General features: G+C 62.1%; 4 protein-coding genes across 7 annotated transcripts; 2 read left to right on the forward strand and 2 right to left on the reverse strand.

Moving 5' to 3' along the window:
* Positions 1-22: 22 nt before the first annotated feature.
* Positions 23-10,528, reverse strand: FNTB (farnesyltransferase, CAAX box, beta). Of its 2 annotated transcripts, none has more exons than XM_059475313.1 (12): positions 10,301-10,528; positions 3,542-3,606; positions 3,313-3,385; positions 2,981-3,072; positions 2,549-2,695; positions 2,393-2,476; positions 1,672-1,758; positions 1,467-1,596; positions 1,253-1,385; positions 1,049-1,160; positions 849-963; positions 23-370 (listed from the first exon to the last, which is right to left on the reverse strand). In XM_059475313.1, the coding sequence occupies exons 1-12, from the start codon at positions 10,304-10,306 to the stop codon at positions 260-262; spliced, it is 1,155 nt and encodes a 384-aa protein (XP_059331296.1). In that variant the 5' UTR covers positions 10,307-10,528; the 3' UTR covers positions 23-259. The 2 variants fall into 2 exon arrangements, with proteins under 2 accessions (XP_059331296.1, XP_059331295.1); XM_059475312.1 differs by lacking the exon at positions 10,301-10,528 and adding an exon at positions 4,616-4,796.
* RAB15 (RAB15, member RAS oncogene family) lies at positions 6,168-10,306 on the forward strand. Of its 3 annotated transcripts, XM_059475317.1 has the most exons (8): positions 6,168-6,372; positions 7,604-7,664; positions 7,806-7,866; positions 7,955-8,032; positions 8,109-8,198; positions 9,076-9,141; positions 9,251-9,455; positions 10,244-10,306. In XM_059475317.1, exons 1-7 carry the CDS (start codon positions 6,249-6,251, stop codon positions 9,404-9,406), a joined length of 636 nt encoding a protein of 211 aa, XP_059331300.1. In that variant the 5' UTR covers positions 6,168-6,248; the 3' UTR covers positions 9,407-9,455; positions 10,244-10,306. The 3 variants fall into 3 exon arrangements, with proteins under 3 accessions (XP_059331300.1, XP_059331299.1, XP_059331301.1); XM_059475316.1 differs by lacking the exon at positions 10,244-10,306 and having other exon boundaries at positions 9,251-9,681; XM_059475318.1 differs by lacking the exons at positions 6,168-6,372; positions 10,244-10,306 and adding an exon at positions 6,524-6,646 and having other exon boundaries at positions 9,251-9,681.
* A 3-nt stretch (positions 10,529-10,531) lies between the features above and the next one.
* Positions 10,532-11,604, forward strand: GPX2 (glutathione peroxidase 2). Its single transcript, XM_059475320.1, has 2 exons — positions 10,532-10,811; positions 10,890-11,604. The coding sequence occupies exons 1-2, from the start codon at positions 10,587-10,589 to the stop codon at positions 11,238-11,240; spliced, it is 576 nt and encodes a 191-aa protein (XP_059331303.1). The 5' UTR covers positions 10,532-10,586; the 3' UTR covers positions 11,241-11,604.
* Positions 11,605-11,960: 356 nt separating this feature from the next.
* Positions 11,961-14,017, reverse strand: CHURC1 (churchill domain containing 1). The gene is made up of 4 exons (XM_059475321.1): positions 13,945-14,017; positions 13,723-13,858; positions 12,813-12,883; positions 11,961-12,383 (listed from the first exon to the last, which is right to left on the reverse strand). Exons 1-4 carry the CDS (start codon positions 13,981-13,983, stop codon positions 12,291-12,293), a joined length of 339 nt encoding a protein of 112 aa, XP_059331304.1. The 5' UTR covers positions 13,984-14,017; the 3' UTR covers positions 11,961-12,290.
* Between the last annotated feature and the right edge of the window lie 22 nt (positions 14,018-14,039).

Consider the following 14,039-nt stretch of genomic DNA (forward strand, 5'->3'; position numbering starts at 1 on the left):
GGGGCCACCAGCACACGGCGGGTGTGACTTCTGGTTTATTGATGCCAAAAAGCTCTACCAGAGCCCGTGTCCCACCTGGGCTCTGGCCAGGATGGCAGCAGGACACCCGGCCTGGAGCAGGCTGGATTTTGGTATTGCTAGCACCCTGAGCACCGTGCTCTGCCTGGCCAGGCTGCCGTGGGGATGGGATGGGATGGGATGGGCTGGGCTGTGCCGCTCGCTCCCGGGCTCCGCACCCCGAGCCAGCAGCAGGACCCCCCTACTGGGCAGCGGGTGCCGGATCCAGGCTGGGCACGGGATACTGCAGGAAGTGCATCACCGCCCTCGCCACCTTCTCCGGGGCAATGTTGTAGACAGGGTGCGTGGCCTGCTGTGGGAGAGAGAGGGATGGAGGATGTTAATCACGGAGTCCTGGAATGATTTGGGTGGGAAGGCACCTTAAGGATCACCTAGTCCAGCCCACTGTGCACGGGGAATCTCTACCATCCCAGGTTGTTCCAAGCCTGGTTCAACCTGGCCTTGGACACTTAGAGAAATGGGGCAGCCACAGCTTCTCTGGGCAGCCTGTGCCAAGGCCTCAGCACCCTCACAGGGAAGCATTTCCCATCTAAAATTCCCCTTTTCCAGTTTGGAGCCATTCCCCCTTGTCCTATCACTCCAAGCCCTTGTCCAAAGCCTGACTCCAGCTCCCTTGCTCCTTAGCCCTTCAAGCATCTCTAAGCTCTCCCTGAAGCCTCCTCTTCTCTAGGCTGAAGCCCAACTCTTCACTGCCATTGGATCTGCCTTTCTCAGTGCTGTGGCGCGCTGGAAGCTCTTCCCTGCCCTCCCCAGCAATACCCAGCACTTACCAGGCAATTCTCAGGGATACCCAGGACCACCTCATTGTGGAGATCTCCACTTCCAAAGTGCTGTGCAATGGCCAACCCACTCAGGCAGTAGCAGGTGTGGTAGAAATCCCGGGATCTGCATGCAAAGAGATGCTGGAATGCTGAGGGGGCATCTGGGCATCCCTGGTGCCAGGCAGCCCTGTGTTTCCCCCGACACTCACTTTCCTGGCTTATCCAGCAGCCCACCAGCTGGGCACTGGCAGCACAGGAGAATGTATTCCTGCAGTGCCAGCTGGTCGAACATCCAGTGTGCCATGCTCAGCGCTGGATCGCCTGGAAGAGAAACCCAGAGGAGGAACACCACAGAAGGTGTCAAATCCCTCCAGATGCCATTCTGGGGACAGAGGAAGCCTGTGGCAACTCACCCCTGGCATGGAGTGCCCGATGGAGCAGGGGCAGGAGCCCGGCTTGCCAAAAGGAGTAGCACCCATCCACCAGCTTGTTGCAGCGGCCCTGGAATCCGCCCTCGAAGCGCATCTGCCGCCCGGTCACCCAGCGCTGCAGGCCGATGGGAACCAGTGTGGGACCAAAGCTCCCCAGCAGGATGAGAGCCCCAGCATCCCAAGAGGGGTCACTCACCAGCAGGCTCCGGAGGTTCAGCAGATGTTCCTGCTTGAGGATGACCAGCGCGGCCACACCGCAGAAAGTGTAGCCGCCGTGCGCCTCCATGCCCGGCACGCCGCCGATCCCACCCTCCCAGTTCTGGCACCTGTGGGAGCAGGGTCAGGGCGGCAGGGACACCAGGAATGTCATCTCCTGTCCCCCACCTGTCCCCAGATCTCACCTGGCAATCCACTCGGCCGTCCCAGCGAAGAGTGCAGGTGTCAGGATGTTGGTCAGCGAGGCCACTGAGGCGGCGCAGTAGGCACTCCTGTGGGAAAAGGGTGCCCAGAGATTCAGGAGATGGGTGCTCAGGGATGTAGCACTGGAACACCAAAGTGGCAACAGCTCCCTAAAGTTGCACTGGCTCCCCAAAACGGCACAAAGTCCCTGATCCAGCACTGGCTCCCTGTGATGGCGCCCTGCAGTAGTTTGTGTCACTGGTCCCCTGCCATGGCACCAACACTCCAAAACAGCATTGGCTCCCCAAAACTACACCTCCCCATGGCACTGGCTCTCCACCACGGTACCAGGTCCCCCAAACAGAACTGGTTCTCCAGTGTGACAACAGCCGCACCCCAAAACACCACCAGCTCCACAAAACTCAACTAGGTCCACAAAACTGCACCCTGCCATGGCACTGACTCCTCAGAATGGCATTAGCTCCAAGCATTTGCTCCCCAAAAGTAGCACTGACTGCCCAGAACTGTACCCCAAATAAGCAGTGGCTCCCCACCATAGCACCAGCTCCCCAAAATCATACTGACTCCCAAACATCACCAGCTCCCAGCACTGAATCCCCAGAATGGCACCAGCTCCCCACCACAGCACCTGCTTCCAGCACTGGCTTCCCAAATTGCCCAGCTCTCCCTCCAAACCAGCTTCCCCATGCAGCCCTCACCCACCTGACATCCACCTCTCCACCCACGTGCATGAGGAAGGAGCCATCCGGCTGCTTCAGCGAGTACAGGTATTCCAAGAGCTTCTTCCTGCAGGAGCCAGCGGCTGTGAGAGGGGGGACACACAGCCCAGCTCCCACCCAGCTCCTCCCGGCCCCGGACCTGTCGATGACGCCGAAGGCCTCCTCGGTGCCGATGATGCAGAGCGCGTTGACGGCGGCGTAGGTGGGGGCGAGGTGGGGGTGCTGGCCGGGACCCCCCCCAAATCCACCCTGGGGGCTCTGGCAGCGCCTCAGGAATTGGCAGACACTGCGGGAAGGTGGGGAAGGGGCTCAGCGCCACCTGTGCCACCCCGCTGGGGCAACACATCCCCTCCCGGCCTCGTGAATCCCCCCGAGGTCAAAGCCGGGGGTGTCCCCCTCCCGTCTCCATCGTCACGAGGAAGCCGCCGGAAGAATGGGCGGCATTGACGGTGGCAGGGAGACAAAGCACTCCTTTGCTCTGGGGACAGCGGGAGGTGGCACCTCCGGAGTCACGCGGGTGGCCAGCAGCGACAGCGGCCATGGTGGGGTCCCCCCAGCACTCCCCACTCACTCAGAGGCCACCGAATCGGGAATGGGCTCATCCAGCAGCTCCAGGCTGTGCAGGATCCAGTAGCAGAGCCAGGGGCGGCTGGCATCCAGACACTGCAGGGACAGAGGGGACAGTGAGGGAATAGCATCGGACATGGCAGGAGCAGGCAGGAGTGAGGAGACAGCCAGGAGAGCCCCCAGAGCATCGCTGGGATAAGTGTGGGCACACAGGGAATGCTGTGTCCACCCTGGGGCTGGCAAACCCCCGGCAACAAACAGCCCTGGTGACAGCCCCAGGGCGAGGGGAGCACCCCAGGCAGTGGCTCCAGGTGGCACAGCCGGCATTCCCGGTACCTCATAGGCTTCAGTGAGCTGCCGGAGACCTCTCTTCAGGTAATGGAAGTGCTTCTCCCGCTGCAGGACGTACCTGGAATACAGAGAGGAGAGGATGAGCAGGCAGGGTGGCCTGAAAAAGCAGGGGGACAGTGGCAGGAGGGGCAGAATCCTCCTGCAGCACCCACTGGGGTCAGTGGGTCTTTTGGGATGGGAGTTATTTATGGTTATTGGGAGTTTTGGTACTCACTGTGAGGAGTGATGGTTTGTCTTGTAGGCATCATAGACCTCCTGCACGATGTCCTCCACCTTGGACTTGTCAGGAAAAATGGGAATAAAGACTATAGTGAGCTCTGGGAAGAGGTTTTGCATGTCCCAAACATGATCCCCACTGAGCCCCACAACTCCTACCCCATCCCAGGGGTTTATCTGATTCACAGCCCCATCTCACCCAGTAAAACCAAAGTAGGAATTCCCAGGAGCTTTGTGCCCCAAGTTATGCCAGAATCCAGCACCATCCCATGCTGCTTTACAAATCCAGCTTGAGTTTAGCTCAGCACTGTCATAGAAAACACTCTCCTCCCGCGCACGCTGGGATAACTGGGGACTTGGACACTCTAAGCCACGGTAATCCTCAAGGAAATACCCCAGGATCAGCCGCAGGAGTGAGGAGGGGCCACACGGGGACCTGCATTCATGGCACTGCGTCCTGCCAGGGCACAATTGAGCAAGAAGAACCCCATGGATTGGGAAACCTTGAGTCACTTTTTACCCCGTCCCAGCACCCAGGGGAGCTGCCAGGGGCTGGGTCAGGATAGAGGGACAGAGGGGAGAGTCTGGCTGTCCCAGAACTCCTCATCCTCCCCCAGGTGGTTCTGGGGGACGTGTACTGTGGAAGCTGCTGTGGCTGGCGGGCGGCAGTACCGCCGGGCCCCCCAAAACACTGCTCACTGCTGGGTGACACAGGGGGAGTGGGAAAAATAGTTGCGTAGGGATACTGGGATCGGGATCATTCAATCCCATGGCACCCCTGAGTCCCGTCCCAGCCCAGCCCCAGCACAGCCCGGCACCCCAAACCCCATTCCATGGCACCCCAAAGCCTAGCCCCAGCACAGTCCGGCACCCTAAACCCGACCTCCACGGCACCCCAAAGCCCAGTCCCACGGCAGCCCGGCACCCTAAACCCGACCTCCACGGCACCCCAAAGCCCAGCCCCACGGCAGCCCGGCACTCCAAATCCCATTCCATGGCAGCCCAAAGCCCTGCCCCACCTGGCAGCCCACGGCCCCGGCACCCCATGCCCCACAGCGCAGCCCCCCGGCACCTGCTCGACGGAGGTGCAGGTCTGCAGCCCATCGTCCCGCAGCCGCCGCCGCCCGCCGATGCCGGGGGCCGCTCCCGCCATGCTGCGGCCGCGGGGGCAGCGGGCGACGGCGGCCGAGAGGGGACGTGCGGCCGCGCTTCTGGCCACGCCCACTACACACGGCCACGCCCTCTCCCCGCATGACCACGCCCCTTCTTTCTTGGGCACGCCCAGCCCCGGCGCGCGTGCGCAGAGGAGCCACTCCAGGGGCCGCTGCGTTATCGTGATGTGACGTCATTTATTGCATCATCATGGAACCCTCGGGTTGGGTTGATAACAACCTTAAAACCCATCCAGGTCCACCCTGTGCTGTGGACAGGGAGATCTTCCACTAGACCAGGTTGCTCCAAGCCTTGTCCAGCCTGGCCTTGGACGCTTCCAGAGACTGGGCAGCCACAGCTGCTCTGGGAAATCCACTCCAGTGCCTCAGCACCCTCACTGTAGAGAATTTCTTCCTAATATCCAATCTACACCTCCCATTTTCCACTCTGGAGACATTCCCCCTTGTCCTGTCACTGCATGGCCTCATCCCAAGTCCCTCTCCACCTCTCTTGGAGCCCCCAGAGGAACTGGCAAGGGCTCTAACTCTCGCTGGAGCCTTCTCTTTTCCATGCCAAGCAATCCCAGCTCTCTCACCCTACTTAGCCCTTGGAGGATTTCTGTGGCCTCCTCTGGACATGCTCCAGCACCTCCCTGTCCTTCCCGTGACAAGGACCCCAGGGCTGGACACTGTGCTCCATGTTGGTTTCACCTGAGTGGGACCGAGGAGGACAATGCCTCCTCACCTGTTGTCCATGCTGCCAGTGACACTGCCCAGGACATGGGTGGCTTTCCAGGGCTGCCAGCACACCTTGTCAGGTCGTATCCAGCCTCTCATCCCCCCAGATTCCTCTCATCTGGGCTGCTCTCCATCCCATCACCTGCATCCTGCACTTATCTCGGGAATTGTCCTGACCCATGTGCCAACCCTGTCCTTGGCCTTGTTTACCCTCACAAGTTCCCACAGGAACCTTGTCTCTGGACAGGACAACCTGGACAACCCACCCTTGTCCAGGTCCTGCTGGGTGCCATCCATCCTTCCTAAGTGTCAGCAGTCCCTCTGGTGCAGCTCTGTGTCACCGCAGTGTCCCCTGCTGCACCCCTTTGTCCCGTTCCCGATGCCCCCAGAGCAATCCTGGGTACATCCCTGGCGCTCCCAGATCCCCCAGAGTCCCCGCTGCTCCCCCTGGTACATCCCCTGTCCCCCACCTCCGGTTTTCCAGAGCATCCACAACAAATCCTACGGTGCATTCCTGGCTCCATCCCCCCGTTCTCCCCAGCTCTCCTCCCAGTCCATCCCCCGCGTCGCCGCCCAATTCCCCACAGCATCTCCCGGTGCATCCCCGGTGTTCCCTCCCCGCTCCCCGGTGCATCCTCCGGTCCATCCCCGGTGTCGCCCCCCTCGTTTCCCCTCCCGGTGCCCCCTCCCGCCGCCGCCGCCCCCGCCCCGCCCCGCCCCGGTGCATCCCCCGGTGCCAGCCCGGCCCGGCGCGGCGGCGGCGCAGCTCGCGGCCCCGGAGCGGCCCCGGTGCGGCGGCGGCGGCCCGGGCCCGCCATGGCCAAGCAGTACGACGTGCTGTTCCGGTTGCTGCTGCTCGGGGACTCGGGCGTGGGCAAAACCTGCCTGCTCTGCCGGTTCACCGACAACCAGTTCCACCCCGCCCACATCTCCACCATCGGTACCGGCACCGGCAGCGCACGGCGGCCGCGGCGGCGGGAGCGGGGAAACGGGGAACCGGGAGCATCGGGGAAGCGGGAGCAGTGGGGAGGCGCAGCACCGGGGAAACGGGAACATCGGGGAACCGGGCAACCGGGAAGACTGGGAGCCGCAGCACCGTGGAAACGGGAAGCCAGAGAACCGGGAGCACCGGGGAAACGGGGAGCCGCGGGACCGGGGAAACGTGAAACCGGGAGCATCAAGGAATCGGGAGCAATGGGGAGGCGCAGCACCGGGTAAACGGGAGCACTGGGAGCCGCATTACCGGGGAAAAGGGAAACCGGGGAACTGGGGAGCCGTGGGCACCAGGAAACCGTGAGTACTGGGGAGCTGCAGCACCGGGGAAACGGGAAAATGGGCAACCGGAGAGCGGGAAAACCGTGGAAACTGGAGAACCGGGAGGCGCAGCAACCGAGAAACGGGAACCCAGGGAACAGGAAAACCGTGGGCATCGGGGAACCGGGACTGCCGAGGAACTGCTGGGAAACCACAGGATCGGGGAAACGGGAAACCAGGGCACCAGGGAGTCTTGGGAACCGGGGCACCGGGGAGTGGTGGGCACGGAAAAAAACGGGGGCACGGGGAAAGGGTTAACCGTGGGCACTGGAGAGCTGCAACACTAGGAACATGGGGAAACAGGTAACCGGAGAGGGGGAAAACCGGGCACCGGGGAGAGGGAAAACTGTGGGCACCGGGGAACCGGGAGCATCGGGAGTCACCGCACCGGGGAACGGGAAGCAATGGGCATCGAGAAACAGTAAAACTGTGGGCATCCACAAGCCGGGACCACCGGGAAGCTGCAGCATAGGGAAACTGGGAAACCGGGGGCTCTGGAGTGCCGCGGCTCCAGGGAACCGGGAGCATCAGGGAGCCAGGAAATCCTGGATATGGGAGGACGGGGAGGACCAGGCGCCTCTGGCACAGGGGAACCGGGAGCAGCATGCAGCCGGGAACTGAGAGCATTGGGCAGCCACAGCACCGAGAAGCACTGGGGAACTGGGAGAACTGGACAGTCTCAGCACCAGGGAACTGGGAGCACTGGGATCAGCACCTGGCACCGGGGCCTCCTGCAAGGCCAGGCACTGGGTGGGGCGTGGGGTGGGTCAGGAGGGGTGAGGGAACCACAGGGCCCCCAGTGACAGCATCTCCTGGAAAGGGAAACACCAGGACACCACACCCCATTCCAATCCCAGGTGTCGACTTCAAGATGAAGACCATCGAGGTGGATGGGATCAAGGTGCGGATACAGATCTGGTGAGTGGCAGCACTGGATCCCGGGGGCAAGAGGGAAGACATTTTGGGGGGTCTGAGTCCTGCTCCCCCCACCCAAGGTAAGGGCTGAGCCCTGCCAAACTCATGCCATGATGGTGGCACTGACCCGCTGTCCCTGGGCAGGGACACAGCCGGCCAGGAGCGGTACCAGACCATCACCAAGCAGTACTACCGGCGGGCTCAGGTATGGGGGCTCCCCGTCCTGGTACACAGGAGAGGAGAAACTGAGGCACAGTTTTAGGGTGTCAACAGCCGCTCCCCACCCCCTGTAGGGCATTTTCCTGGTGTACGACATCAGCAGCGAGCGCTCCTACCAGCACATCGTGAAGTGGGCCAGCGACGTGGATGAGGTGGGGGTTCACGAGGGGAGGTCTGGGGGTTCCCCAGCCGTGTGTTGGGGGGTCCTTACACGGTTCCCCCGCCCAGTATGCACCCGAGGGCGTCCAGAAAATCCTTATCGGGAACAAGGCGGACGAGGAGCACAAGAGGCAAGTGCCCAAAGAGCAAGGGCTGCAGGTGAGCGGGGGCTGCTGTGTGCCCCCCCCCAGGGGGCAGGACCCCTCCTGCACCCCCAGCATGGCCAGCCTCTCCCTGAGCCCCCCCTGCACTCGGGACCCCAACAGCCCTCCTGCAGCCCTACCTCTATCTGGGACCCCCAAGCCTCCCCAGTCCCTCCCAGCATGACCAGGGACCCCCCATCCTCTTGCAGTCTGTACCCAGGCACCCCAAAACCAGCTCCCCCAGTGTCTGGGAACCCTCTTCCCCTCCATCTCTGCAGTGGTTGTGCACCCCCAAGGCTCCTTCTTCCCCACTTGCAAAATGTTGAGAGACCCCTAAGCTCTCCCTGCACCTCCAGCATGGTCTCCTGTACCCCTGAAGCACAAGTGACCTCCTTAGTGTCCCTCTTGGGACCCCCAAAGTATCCAGTGCACCTCCCTACAATCCCAGCATGGCCAGACCCTCCACAAGCCCCCCCTGCATTCCACATGGACCCCAACAGCCTTCCTGCAGCCCTACCCATACCCAGGGACCCCCGCCAAACATCCCTACCTGTGTGCAGTGACCCCTCATGCTCCTGCAGTTTGAACCCAGGGACCACTGACCTCCCCCTGCAGCTCCAGAGCATCCAGGAAACCCCCTTACTGCCCAGTGCTACCCCAGGGTGTCCAACAACCCCCAATTCCTCCCAGTATCCCTTCCAGTGACCTCTGAACCCCAAAGCATCCAGCACCCACCACCCAACCCAGGTGTGCCCCTATGCCAGCCCCCCCAGAGCTCTCCTGTCTGTCCGTGCCCGGCTGTTCACATTCCAGAGAGGAGGGGCAGGGGTATTGAATCCCCCCTCCCCCCAAATCATGCTACCCCCCTCCCTGCCAAACCCCTGGTGCTGCAGCTGGCCAGGGAATACGGGATGGATTTCTACGAGACCAGTGCCTGCAGCAACCTCAACATCAAGGAGGTATGAAGGGACTGGGGGGTTCTGAGGGGGCTGGGGCTGGTCTGGGAGCCTGGAGAGGTCAGGGGGTACTGGAGGGGTCCCCCAGGTTCACCCCACCCCTCTCCCACAGTCCTTCACACGGCTGACGGAGCTGGTGCTGCAGGCGCACCGCAAGGAGCTGGACGAGCTGCGGGGGCTGCCCCGCGCCCCCACCCTGGCCCGGCTGGAGGAGGACGAGCAGCAGCCCCTGGGGAGCGAGGACACCCCCAAAACCTGCTGGTGTTGAAGGCTGAGACCCCCCGACCCCTCCTCCCCAAGCTGTGTCAGGGGGCACGGTAGGGGCAGGATTGAGGCAGCCCCCACAGAGTGGGGAGCGACACGGGACACCCCCAGGAACAGGGAATGTGGCAAGGGGGCCCCCCATCCTGGCACCTGTGCCCTCCTCGGCTCGCGGGTAGGGTGGGGGCTGTCCAGGCACTGTGTGCCCACCCTGTGCCACCCTGTGCCCGTGGGACCCCCGGTTTTACATAGTGGTTTGCAGAATAAAGGTGATGCTGGAGGGGTTGGTGGTCTGTGTGCTCCAGGGGGGCTGTGGGCATGAAGCCATGGCAGCAGGCACAGCCTGGGCATGGACACTCGAGCGGTGATCAATAATTGAGGGTGATCTGGGGCTGCAAGCATGGTGTCCCCTTTCCAGGCTGGGCACAGGGACATGGGGCATGATGCCCATGGCCACCACCACGGCCTGCCAGGCTACCAGCTCAGCCCCACCTGAGGGAACAGGGTGGGAAAACTTGGTGGCGGCACTGGGATGAGCCAGCAGCGGGGATGGTGGTGGGCTGGGGTGGGTGTTTACTGGGATGATGGTGGGCACTAAGATAGTGGAACCTACTGGGATCTATGTGGACACCAGGATGCTGCCAGGCACTGGGATGGGCACCACAGGACAATGGTAGGCACCACAGCAGATAGCACCAAGGGTGGAGCTGGTACTGGGACCAGTGGGCCCTAGGACTGGTGGGCACTGGGATGGGCAGCACAGGAGGCCCCAAAGGTGATGCCATGGCAGCACGAGGCAAGGAGGAGTACTGGGACACTTGCCCCCTCCTCCTCTGCCCCACAGAGCCCCAGCTCCCAGATTCCTGTTATTCCCTGGCTCCCGTTATTCCCCAACTCTCACCGTCATTCCCAACCCTCGGGAACATGCCGTGCCAGGCTGGGAGCATCCCACATCCCACAGGCAGCAGGATGAGCAGCCGCAGCGCGCCGTGCCATGAATTATTGAGGCAGGTAGAGCATCGCCTTGGCCCCGTGCCACCTTCCTCCTTCCACGGGTGGGACGGGCGGCTCAGGTTTCTCCTGAGCCGTGGCGGGGCCTGGAGACCTTTGGACCATGACGTGAGCACCGGGAAGCCCTTAAGAGGCGGCGCAGGGCACGGGGCACAAGCAGCCGCACGCCTGCAGCCATGACCGTCCCCATCGCCAAGTCCTTCTATGACCTGAGCGCCACCTCCTTGCAGGGGGAAAAAGTGGATTTTGGCGTTTTCCGGGGCCGCGTGGTCCTGATCGAGAACGTGGCTTCGCTCTGAGGCACCACGGTGAGGGATTACACCCAGCTCAACCAGCTCCAAGCCCGCTACCCCCGGCGGCTGGTCGTGCTGGGCTTCCCCTGTAACCAGTTTGGATACCAGGTAAGTCCTATGGGCCACGAGGCAGGGGGTAAGAAGCTGGGAAACACAGGGCTCTGGATTTCTCCTTCCCCGCCACAGGAGAACGGCACCAACGAGGAGATCCTCAACACCCTGAAGCACGTGCGGCCGGGGGGCGGCTTCGAGCCCAACTTCACCCTGTTCCAGAAGTGCCAGGTGAACGGGAGAGACACCCATCCCGTGTTCGCCTACCTCAAGGCTCACCTGCCCGCACCGGTCGACGAGCCTGCACACCTGATGGCCGAGCCCCGCTTTGTCGTCTGGAGCCCTGTGCACCGCTCCGATATCTCCTGGAATTTTGAGAAGTTCCTGGTGGGGCCTGAGGGGGAACCGTTCCGGCGCTACAGCCCCCGTATGCCCACGGCCCAACTGGAGCCCGACATCCAGCGTCTCCTCAAGCTGGCCAAGTAATCCTAGCTCCAGTGTGATCCTGGCTCTGGTGTGATCCTGGCTCTGGTGTCACCTCGGGATGGCCCCAGCTCTCCGCAGAATGACAGCCCCCTCTGAAACCTCCACGGGGAGGGGGCTTGATGGGGGCAGAGGGTTGGAGCCGCCGGGGCGGCGTGGGCTGGTGGCAATAAACGAGCCGCAGGGAGCGTGCCTGGATCCACGTGGTTTTTGGGAGTGTAAATGGATCCGTGAGGTTTTTGGGAACATGTGGTTTTTAGGGGCTCTTGGCGGGAACACGAAGGAGGGCACAGCCCTGAAAGGCCAGTTCCAGGAAATGGAGGCTCAGGGATAGGTGGGTGCCAGGCAGGCTGCACCCAGTTCCCCATGGGTGTTGCTGGGGCTGCATGCCAAGAGGAACATTTCATCCACCCCAGGGCAGTGATTTCCCACACCCAGCTCCTTCCTGCCCGCAGGAATAGGGAATTCCCAGCAGGGCAGGGCCAGGTTCCAAACCCCAGGGCAGGGCGAAGTGACCCCACACCAACTCTGTGGGAAGGGAAAATTATCCAAGTCCTTTCTCTGCAGGGTTTAGGAGAGCACTGGAGAGTGCTGGGAAGGGCCAAGGAAGAATTCCACAGGCTCCTGGTATGGAAAAAGTCTCTTGCATCAGCCCCCAGCACCCTTCACCAACTACAGGGGGTGAAGCCCACTCCCAAAATACTCCTGCCTGTGCCACCAAGCTGTCACACATCACATTTATTACCCCACATACGAGGGCTCCTGAGGTGGGATGGGGTGGGAATCCCTTTGAATCCTGTTTTGGGGACCCTTTTATGTCTTCAGTCTACAGGAGCTTGGACTGTGGCACTGCATCCCATCCTTGCAGTCAGGGTCAGAGCCAAAAGGCTCCAGAAACATGGGAGCATCCGGTGTTGGGTGTTTGCTGCATCCAGGCTGGAAGTTTGGAAGGGCAAATCATGTCAGGGACTGTGTGGTCCCCAGAAATACAGTGCCAGGGATCCAGGGATCTCCCAAAGCTCCTGGAAGCTCATCCTGGGATACACATGGGGATCAGAACAGTGGGGTCATCTGGCGAGGGTCATCAGGCAGGACGCTGATGGAATCCTCAGCACGGCCACAGAGCAGGCACAGCATGGTGTATTCCTGGGGGAAGGAAAAGGAGGGGCTGGAAAAAGGGGGGCTGCCACAGCCCTGCTCCCCCACAGGGAAACTCGAGCCAGGTCTGGTACCCGATCCCCGATTGCAATCAGAGCCAGGGGATCTCGTTTCCAGCCCCACCGGCTCCCCTGAGCCCTTTTTCCAGCCCTTTGCTGCATAGGAGATGTGCCAGGAATGAGGAATGGGGGTCACAGCCCCCTCCCATCACCCACATTCCCATGCCAGGTGAGCTGGGCTTCCTCCACAAGGCACAGACTAGTGCTGGGGAGTCTCCAGGTAGCCCTGAACACAGGGATGGGGCTCTGAATCCTTCAAGGCTCTGTCCCAGGGAAGGTGGGAATCAGCCCGTGGAAGGGTGAGTCTGGAATTCCAGAGATAGAGTTGGGAAGGGCTTTTGGAGGACAAGAGACAAACCTGGTAGTCATCCACCACGCTGAAGGTGTACTCATGGCGTGCGATCAGGTGGTGGCAGTTCTTGCACAGGTCTGTGGGGCAGGGGACAGTGGGGTGAGAGGACATGGACACTGTCCCTGGGGTATCCCCCCCAGTCCCAATCTCTTGGGACAAGCCCCAATCCTCCATGCTTGTCCTCGTTCCCAGGGCATGGATGTCCCAGTCCTTACAGCATCAAGCCCCCAAAATTCCCCCCACAGCAACTCACCCCCCATTAATGCCCATAAGCAGCTCCCTGATACTCCCTCTAAGACCTGAGACCCCTTCCCCGGGCATCTGCCATTCCCACCCTCAGGGACCCCCCCTAAATATTGGGGCCCCAAATTTTCCCTACTCAAACTAATCCTCCCTTAGGCCTCTCCCTCCTTTGACCTCTGAGTCCCCCACCGCATCACGCCCCAGCCCTCAAGAGCCCCCACACCCCAGAAGTCCTTCCCAGCCCTCAAGACCCCCCAGAATCCAAATTCTGCCCCCAGGCCTCAACCTTCAAGGCCTCCACCTGTGCCCCCCATCCTTCAAGACCCCCAGATCCCAAGGGTCCCCTCCAGCCCTCTCTAACCCTCAAGATCGCCCAAGCTCCAGACTCCAAAGCTCCCCCAGAGCCTTCAGCATCCTTCAAGACCCACGCTCTCCCCCAATACTCAACACCCCCAGACCCCCGACCTCTCACAGCCCTCAAGACCCCCAACCTTCAGCGAACCCTAAGCCCCAGGAATGGCTTAGGGATCCCCCAAATATCGCCCTCAAGAGTCCCAAACCCCAAAGGTCCCCTCAGGGACCCCAAGCCTCCCTCAAGAACCCCAAAAGCTCCCCCACCCCCTCAAGGCCCCCCGGGCTCTCACCCCCCCCCCCCCGGTGCCCCCCACCGCACGGTCATAGGTGACGATCTCCTCCCCGTCCTGCAGGCCCTCGGCCCGGTTGCTGACCAGCACGAAGTCCCGGCGGCCGCACTGCGCGCACCCCACGAAGTTCAGGAGGAAAGATCCGCCCTCCAGGCAGGTAGTGCCCTAGGGCGAGAGCACAGGCTAGGACCGGGACCAGGACCGGGACCAGGACTGGTGCCGGTGTCGGTGCCGCCCTTGCCCGCCCTCACCCGCTCGGGGTACTCGGTGCCCACACAGCCGCCGCACATCTCGCACCGCCCTCCCCTGCAAATGTCGCGAGACTTGCGCCGAGGGGCGGGGCTCA

This window comes from Ammospiza nelsoni, chromosome 6, assembly GCF_027579445.1.
Source record: "Ammospiza nelsoni isolate bAmmNel1 chromosome 6, bAmmNel1.pri, whole genome shotgun sequence".
In the NCBI taxonomy this organism is placed as follows: Eukaryota; Metazoa; Chordata; class Aves; order Passeriformes; family Passerellidae; genus Ammospiza; species Ammospiza nelsoni.

What these genes read in the sequence shown, in the direction of transcription:
- FNTB (XM_059475312.1), bottom strand. Translation starts at nt 4,696, where the DNA reads ATGGCGGGAGCGGCCCCCGGCATCGGCGGGCGGCGGCGGCTGCGGGAC. An exon ending in ACAAACCATCACTCCTCACA is followed by an intron (nt 3,386 to 3,541) that starts GTGAGTACCAAA and finishes TCTGTATTCCAG; the next exon opens with GTACGTCCTGCAGCGGGAGA. An exon ending in TCGGGCACTCCATGCCAGGG is followed by an intron (nt 1,161 to 1,252) that starts GTGAGTTGCCAC and finishes TTTCTCTTCCAG; the next exon opens with GCGATCCAGCGCTGAGCATG.
- RAB15 (XM_059475317.1), top strand. Translation starts at nt 6,249, where the DNA reads ATGGCCAAGCAGTACGACGTGCTGTTCCGGTTGCTGCTGCTCGGGGAC. An exon ending in CGCCCACATCTCCACCATCG is followed by an intron (nt 6,373 to 7,603) that starts GTACCGGCACCG and finishes TTCCAATCCCAG; the next exon opens with GTGTCGACTTCAAGATGAAG. An exon ending in CCAAAGAGCAAGGGCTGCAG is followed by an intron (nt 8,199 to 9,075) that starts GTGAGCGGGGGC and finishes CTGGTGCTGCAG; the next exon opens with CTGGCCAGGGAATACGGGAT.
- CHURC1 (XM_059475321.1), bottom strand. Translation starts at nt 13,983, where the DNA reads ATGTGCGGCGGCTGTGTGGGCACCGAGTACCCCGAGCGG. An exon ending in GCACCGAGTACCCCGAGCGG is followed by an intron (nt 13,859 to 13,944) that starts GTGAGGGCGGGC and finishes CTCTCGCCCTAG; the next exon opens with GGCACTACCTGCCTGGAGGG. An exon ending in GGAGATCGTCACCTATGACC is followed by an intron (nt 12,884 to 13,722) that starts GTGCGGTGGGGG and finishes CCTGCCCCACAG; the next exon opens with ACCTGTGCAAGAACTGCCAC.